At 36.1% G+C, this 8635-nt stretch overlaps 1 protein-coding gene across 1 annotated transcript in view; it reads left to right on the top strand.

Annotated features, from left to right (window-relative positions):
* Positions 1 to 340: 340 nt before the first annotated feature.
* The window catches only part of myg1 (myg1 exonuclease), a 41847-nt gene continuing 33552 nt past the window's right edge, over positions 341 to 8635 (top strand). The window contains exons 1-2 of the mRNA XM_061726713.1: positions 341 to 664; positions 4191 to 4303. Of these exons, the coding sequence (XP_061582697.1) occupies positions 383 to 664; positions 4191 to 4303 (395 nt within the window). The 5' untranslated portion in view covers positions 341 to 382. The remainder of the gene's footprint in view (positions 665 to 4190; positions 4304 to 8635) is intronic.

Below are 8635 nucleotides of genomic sequence, written 5' to 3'. Positions count from 1 at the left end.
ATATATATATATATATATATATATATATATATATATATATATATATATATATATATATATATATATATATATATATATATTCTTATTAGGTTAAAGAAGGACTTCAATAAAAAACAAAATAGATTTTATTTAATTTTTCAAATGCTATCTTATTGTATTTCTCTACCAGCAGTTTGAATTTCCCCTTTTCTTTGTTAATTGTCTCAACACATTTTTATAATAAGTGAATATAAACACATCTTAACAATTGAACAATTTTACAAGCAGAACTACAACACCAACACCACCAGTTTTATCCGGTTCTAATGTCGGGGGTACCAACATCCGGTCCGGCTACCAAATCCCCCCGCCGTTTCTGCGTGTCACGTGGTTTTCAGCGTGGATGTATCCTTTGCGAGTGGTTTCATTCGTATTAACAAAACTCTCTATTCCGACACCACCGAGCGCGCTTGTGAGTACTTTAGGGCGGTTTCGGTCGCAGTCCGGCGGCTTTTGTTCCCCCCGGGTTGGCATTAGTCGCTCAGCACGTGGATACATGTCCAGTAAAGCCAAGAGAGTCTGCAGTGAAAACATGACGGTGAAGAAGATCGGAACTCACAACGGAACCTTCCACTGCGACGAGGTGCTGGCCTGCTTCATCCTGCGCCAGCTGCCCGAGTACACGGTGGGTGTTAGGCAGTACTGGAGTTAAGGGGGGATGAAGGGGGATGGCATCCCTCCTGAAATAAAAACGGTCCAAATCTTCCCCCCTGTAAAACTGCCATCCCCCCTTTCCATCCCTAATGTCATTTCCTCAATGAATGTGGTTTTACTGCTATTTCAACATTTAGAGTCATCACCAGAAAAATAACACCAAAAAAATAACTTATTTGACAATTTTCACCTCTTTCAAATAAATTTTCACTTGAAATAAGTAGGAAAATCTGAGTTTTATCTTCTCATTACAAGCAAAAAAATCTTGTTCTACTGGCAGATTTTTCTACTTATTTTAAGTGAAAATCTACTTGAAACAGGTGAAAATTGTTGTTTTTTCCAGTGATGAGTCTTGTTTTAAGTGTAATGAGATTTTTTTTACTAAAATGAGGCATTTTAACTAGAAATAAGACAAATATTATGTTAAGATTTTGAGTTTTTGCAGCGATCCATTTTCCTTATCCTGTGAAGGACAGAATCATATTGATAAGTTCAGAAAACTGTTTTTTATTGTTGTGTTTTGATGTATTTGATGTAAGCTCAGTGGATATTTAAAGCTTACAGAAGGCTGCATTTAACTGCTGCTATGTCATTCCTGCAGTATTTCTGCAGGTGTTTTGGTCAGTGCTATTATTTGTAATATATTATATTATTTGTAATCAGCACAAATTATCTGTCCCCATATGATAAAATCCACCATCCCCCCTGATTTTTTTTTTTACAACTCGAGTACTGGTGTTAGGGTTAGGATATTTAAATTATACCTGTCGTCAAGTTTTGGATTTAAAAATACGGGACATTTTCCGCCGCTGTCCCACCAGCCCAACCGAGGTCCAGTATATTACATTTTAAGACAGATTTACGAGAAATCCAAAATAACTACCTGTCAACCACTTACAAACTACAATTATGGCCGACCTTTGTTGACACTGAAATGCTGTGGACATTCGTATGTATGAAATGAAATGAAATGTACAAGTTTCAGAGTAACCTGCAAAGGTCCAAAAATTTGGAATGAGCTTGGTAGTGCTATAAAAGAGTCTGGATCTCTCAATTTTTTAAAAAAAGACTAAAACAAAAATTGTTATTAAATTATGTCTCTTATTAAAAAAAATGTATGTACCAATACCTGATGTATTATTTTTATAAAAATATATTTGTATCTAGGAAGTCTGAGGAGGTCTCAGGTTTTTTTTTGTGTTTTTTTTTTTTTCTTATTTAGGTTATAAGGTTATTATACTGTATGTATATGTATTATATGTGTAATTTATAGTTGTTCTGCTGTGTGACTGGGCCCCTATCCATAAGCTACAGTAGCTTCTGGGGAGTCCCATTTTACAAACCTCGATTGATTATTATCTGTATTTGTGTTTTTTAATTATTTGTAAATAAACTCTTAACTCTAATTCCTATAAAAGAGCCTCAATGAAAAAACTAATGACAGATTTGAACGGGATAAAACTGGCAAAAAATATCCAACTATGTGTATGCATGTATAAGTGTGTGTGAGTATAATTACAGTATATAATAGTAATAATAATAATAATAATAATAATACTGTTACTTAGCAGTGTGAGTACAGTGTGTGAATAATTATAAATACAGGTTAAATGATCAGTGAATGGGGGTAGGACTAAATAATTTTAGACTTCTTCCTACTCCTTTTTTGGCACATGTAAATCAAGTTAGCAAGTTTTAAAGGATGAAATTCCTTGTTTTATTTTGTTGTTTTCTTAAACTTCTCATGAAGTGTTGTTTCTTGTTTTTTACATGTACAAAATACAATCAATCAAATCAAAGGGGAATTAAAGCACATTTATTTATTTTAAATATTTTCAGTTTATATAAACATTGATTGTCTTCAAGTTAAACATTACATTTTCTTTTAATTTGTCATTTTCACTCATGTGGCTCTCTGGTATTCACTGCTGCACCTTTCACTTTAAAAAAAAATTGTATATTTGTTATTAAGAGCTATCATTACCATGTCTACCTCAGTACTGCTGCACCTTTCACTTAATAAGTGCCACATTGTTTATTTACTGTACATTTGTTATTTACTGTTGCTACTTTTAAATCTGGATACAGTGAGCGAAATAACCAGAGTCAAATTCCTTGTCGGACAATGTTCAAACTTGGCCAATAAAGCTGATTCTGATTCTGACTGACATCGGTCCTTCCACCGTGAGAGACACTAAAATCCCAGTTACAAATCATTCAAAATGGGTATCTGAGCCTCATCCTGCTCCTCTTTAGGGAAGTAAATTTGGTTTTCCATTTTTATAGATATTTATACGAAGTCTTTGCTTTTTTTTTTTTAGAAATGCTTTCTCTCTTGATACATCCATCCATCTCTGATTTGTTTTTCCGAGTTTGCTCCCGTTGTCGCCTCTAACCTCGCGAGAACTGTGACCCAGGGTACAGTAGGGGCAGTTCTCGCGAGACTAGTGGCAATTAAGTTTGCAGTTTAAAAATTATTATATTATAAATCGGGAAATTTACGGGAGAATCCTAATACGGGAGGCCGGCGGGAAAGAGGGGTAATACACGGTAGTTTCCAGGCCTAAAACGGGAGACTTGACAGGTGTCAGTGTCTTCGTGTACACTGCAGTTTATCCGCTGCTGGCACTATTAAAAGACTTTTGATTAAGTCACATCTGGAAGATGACGTCCATGTCTTGATCTTTTTGAATTTCAATTATTTTTAGCTCTTATTTCTGTGTCGTGCTATTAAAAACCACAAGGTGGTGCCGTTGTACAGTTATATGAATATCCCAGACATAAACTGTATCATTGACTGCATATTTACATTTCATGTCATAGTAAAAGGTCAGCCAAGCAACCATGTAATCCAATTAATCGTATCCGTGTGCCCTTTTTGGGGTTTAAAGTCTTTATATTGCCCTATTTTCGGAATAAATTGGCACCATATATCCCATTACCGTAATGAAGTCAGAACTGTAGCCATACTTACAAACCAAACACTGCAACAAATCAAACATATGAAAAGCCAATGCTAATAAAATGAATATTAAATGAACACTATTCTAATATATTATGTTGGTACTTACACTAAATTGTTTAATATAAAGTAATACATGATGTGTGTGAAATATTTTACTATCCTTTTGATTTATTAAACTCATTATACTCTCAAAATGAGTTGATTGTAGGGCAGTCTGCTCTGACTGACAGTCCGTAAATGCCTCAGTTTTGAAATCTACAAGCCTAAGAAATACAAATTTCAATAAGCATATTCTAATAATGGAGCCATTGGGAATAGTATTGTGGGTTTTTTTTCCTTTTTCTCATGTGTACATAGCAAACACAGCAGTTGATACAACCTTTGAAACACACAGTGTACGTGTTAATACAATGTGCAAATTACTGTCAACAACTATCATTGTTGACAGTAATTTGCATCACTATCAACAATGGTTATGCATTATTTAATTTCGGTCCTGATAAAGTAAATCGGGTTTCCGTTTGTTCCTCAGAATGCTGAGATTGTTCGGACCAGGGACCCAGGACTTCTGTCAGACTGTGACATTGTTGTAGACGTTGGAGGAGAATTTGACCCAACGAGACACCGCTATGATCATCATCAGAGGTACAGTGGTCTGACATGTAAAGAAAATACACTTATCTTTTTTTATATGTACCATTTAACCTTGTGTAGGTTCTATAAAACAGCTTTCATCTTGTCTCAGTTCCTACCAGAGCCACAACCACTCTCGTAAAGATGACATGTAGTGTGGATCAAAGTGTTTCTCTGCTTTCAGCTGAACGGTTTCCCTGAGGCTTTTTGTTCTGATAAAGCACCGCTGGGGCTACAGAGCAGTGTGCAGTTTGCATGATCTCCCCATGTCTGTCACGGTTTCCCATGACTGTTCCAGTTTTCTTCTGGTTTCCCACGTTTGACTGCAGCTGTGAGTGTGAGCGTGAGGTTGTATGTCTGTTAGCCCTGCAATGTTCCGATGACCTGTCAAGGTCCCCCCTCTTCTTGCCCTCTGTCAGTGGGGAATGCCTCAAATGGCAGGGTTTTGCATAATTCTTCATTCCTGATTTTAATTAAAAGGGCTACAGTGACATTTCAAAAATTGAGTCTGAGAAATTGAATAAGTATGGAGAAAATCTTTGGTTATTTGAAGTTTAATGCCAGCAACTTGCACTGGTGCAAGAAACATTTGCAAACTGTGAAGACAATTATTTTTTTCCCCACCTTGATGTGCGATTTCAATTTGTTGTGTTTTCTGTTTTTATAAAAGCCAAATTTATTTATTTTATTTTTTTCTGCAGATGATACAAGGCTCTTCTTAAAACTCAAATAATCTGTTTGGCAGCTGATCCAAAATCTGTGTGTATATTGTGTATATGGTTCAACATAAAATACACCTTACAAATTATACCATGCCAACTTTATTTATAAAGTACTTTTTAAACAACTGAAGGGCTATAAAAAAGTATAAGTAAACCATTAAAAATGTAAAATACACAACTTGCACGAGCCATGAAAATAAATAACGAATTAGACTGTTTTAAATCAATGGAAAATCGTTCCATGTTATTTGCGCATCTGCTAAGGCACGGTCCTCTCTGAGCTTGTAATGTGAAAGTTTTAGTAGTCACCATGTGAACTAATGATGGAATGACGATGACAGTCCATGAAAACTTTGTTAACTTGTTTAGCAGGCTGATGTGTTCAGTATTAAATTGTTGTACCAAATGCTTTGGTTTCTTTTTCCCCCATGGCTTTTTTTTGTACCTTACAGGTTGTAAAAAAAATCCTGTATTTGGTTATTTTGCACTCATAGTTAAACGGTATAAGACCAAAGCCATGCTTCCTCAGCCTTGACGTGGTGTGCTCACTGACCAGAATAAAGTTGGATTTTTCAGCAACTGCTGGTCGGAGTTGATCAATCTGAAAATCAGCCAATCCCGGTCATCAAACGGTCAGTCAGGGCAGCTCTACACCATGTGGCTTTTGTTGTTGTTGAAGAAAATGTTAAACAATGTGAAACTGCAAAGTTTGACACTTTCAGGTCAGACATTTTGATAAATGGCCTCCAGGCCCATTTTTATTTTAATTTGACTTACAAGCTCATGCCATGTCTATGTGCCAGATACTGTGGTAAATCTCATTAATCACACCCGCAGTTCTGTTGTTTGCAACATAATCAGAGTATGAAAGTGCCAGTGTCCCCTTCTTTTTTTTAATCTTGAGATATAATCATTAGCGGTATTCTCATTATCTGTTGCCCATAAATGAGAGGGTAAACTTCTCCCTGGCTTCTCTTCTGACATCTTAGAAGCTCCCTGATTGCAGGATTCATCAAAGAACAAGTTTCTTCCAAATGATTGCTCCGGAAATCCTGTCACGTTGAATAATCAGCACATTCCAGGTGTCTTTGCGGTTTATTGTCCTGATGAGGATTAGAAATGGCTTTCATGGCCACAGTGATAAAGCTATGTCAGAGCCCTCCTCCTGGCAGGTGGTTGGTGATAATTGGTACTCCTTCAATTGATCGGCTCCTTGCTGTTAGTTCACGAGGCACAGAGCGTGCCACGACAGCGCCAGGGGCTCCAGGAGATTGGAGCTGTCGCTCACACGTGCTGATGTTTGGGATGTTAAGAGCGGATGCAAGTGGGCTGGATCCTAGCGGTAGCTGGAGGAGGAGGAAGTAAAGATGGCAAGAATAATTTGAAAGATAAAGTTGACAGTTGCACCGATAAGTTTAAAATAACAGCATGAAATTAGACTTTTAAGAAGTTGTTTTGCTTTTAAAGCGCTATCAAAGCCCGTGACCTAAAAAACTAAGTAATATTGAAGGCTGGCTTTGTTCTGAAACATCTAAAAGAAGGATAGTTCATAAAATTAAAAACTGGTCATTGAAACATCGTCTTCACAAGGCAGTGATTCAGCAACGGAGTGTGACCGAATAATGATAATGACGAGGAAATGTTGATACTAATGACAATGAAACAGAACACCAAAGTACCATTGTTTCTATCATTTTATTTGCAATAATATGGCTTTTTAAAACTCATAAAAGCTTACAGTTATCTCATCAGAGGTGTCAAAAGTATTCCCATTCATTACTCAGGTAGAAGTATAGATACTAGAGTTTAAAAATACTCCTGTAGAAGTTGAAGTATCAACTCAAGTTTTTTACTCAAGTAAAAGTATAAAAGTACTGGTTTCAAAACTACTTAAAGTATAAAAGTAAAAGTAATGTAAGGGGGAAAAAAGCCATTAAGGACAAAATCCATTGAAAATGAATGTATCTTAGTATAATTCAAATATATGAAAGAACCATATATGTGACTACTGAGCATTAACATGTGTTTCAGAGAGCAGGAGATATGATGACTAGTTGCCTATAAGTATTGTAATGGTGCAAAAAGTCAAACTTCAGAGGCATGTTATCATTTATCCTAACCTTTATTGGAATGTACATCCAAGTTTAGTTGCAGGAATCTGAGGGAACGGATGTAAGAACAAAACTGGACAAGAACATCTGAAACAACCACAACCAAATTCACTCTATCCGGATGGAGAAATTTAACTGGATAGTTTTTTTTAAAGGCCGAAATGAAATAGAGTAACGAGGCTGTTTTTAAAATGTAAGGAGTAAAAAGTACAGATAATTGCTTGAAAATGTAAGGAGTAAAAAGTTGTCTGAAAAATAATTACTCCAGTGAAGTATAGATAACCAAAATTTCTACTTAAGTAAGGTAACTAAGTATTTGTACTTTGTTACTTGACACCTCTGTTGCTCATTCATGCCCATCCAACTCAGCACTTGTCTTTGGAGGGATTTCCAGTGGCTGTACGTGCTCATGTTGACAGAAACACCTTGAGAAAAAGAATATTAACGAGTGCATCAGTGTTGAAGTGTGTAAAAGGACAGTAATGTTTAGGACAGGGGTCACCAATCTTGGTCCTCAAGGGCCGGTGTCCCTGCAGGTTTTAGATGTTTCCCTGCTTCATTGCACCATGATACAAGTGACTGTGTCATTAACAGAATTGTGCAGCCCTGGATGACAAGCTGGTGACGATGATTAATTAGAATCAGGTGTGTTAAAGCAGGGAAACATCTAAAACATGTAAGACACCGGCCCTCGAGGACCAGGATTGGTGACCCCTGGTTTAGGATATATGTCTTATCTAATTAGCTCAGAGACTTAAGAAAGGAAAAAAATAAATCCTCAGTCTAATAATCTGGAAACTGAAATTGACACTTGTTTTCTATTTTTGCCAAAAACTGTTTAAATGGTTAATTCATTGCCAGAATAGAAACAGATGGAGTTTTGTTTTGATTAATCGTTACAGCTCTGACCGTCATAAGTTATGACTGTGATTCAAAAATCCCAGAAATCATAGCAAAATTAAGTTGGGTATTTCTGCTTGTTATGACAGATGGTTGGCTTTGATATAGTTTAGGCTGTCACAGTACATTTATTTAAAGGTAGCCTTTATACCAAAGATGCACCAGCTTCTGCAACGATCTGATACACTGCTGTCACCTATGAATAGTCTTTACCTTTGGGTGCGGGGACATTGGTTAAACAAAGGTAGACTTTTAGAGTTGCTTTCTTGGACTTTTATCTCTATTTTCTAAAAATGTATTTTTAAATGTTACTATTTATGGCATTGTTAGCTTTTAATATATGAATAGCACAAACAATGTAACCCAAATAATATTTATGTGTAATTTTGTGTGGATAGCAGATACGTTACCGTATTTTCTGGACTATACTTTTTTCATAGGTTTTCAAACATGCAGCTTATACAAAGGTGCAGCTATTCTGTGGATTTTTCTTCCACCGCTCGGGGCGCTCTAACCGGAATTAGAATCAAAACTAAGACAAAATAAATGCAAAGAAGAATACGCTACTTCTTCTTTAGCAGATAGAAGTAGGTAGAAGCAGATTTCAAACA

Source organism: Cololabis saira, chromosome 8 (assembly GCF_033807715.1).
Source record: "Cololabis saira isolate AMF1-May2022 chromosome 8, fColSai1.1, whole genome shotgun sequence".
NCBI lineage: Eukaryota > Metazoa > Chordata > Actinopteri > Beloniformes > Belonidae > Cololabis > Cololabis saira.
This window is presented reverse-complemented; position numbering and strand designations above follow the sequence as displayed.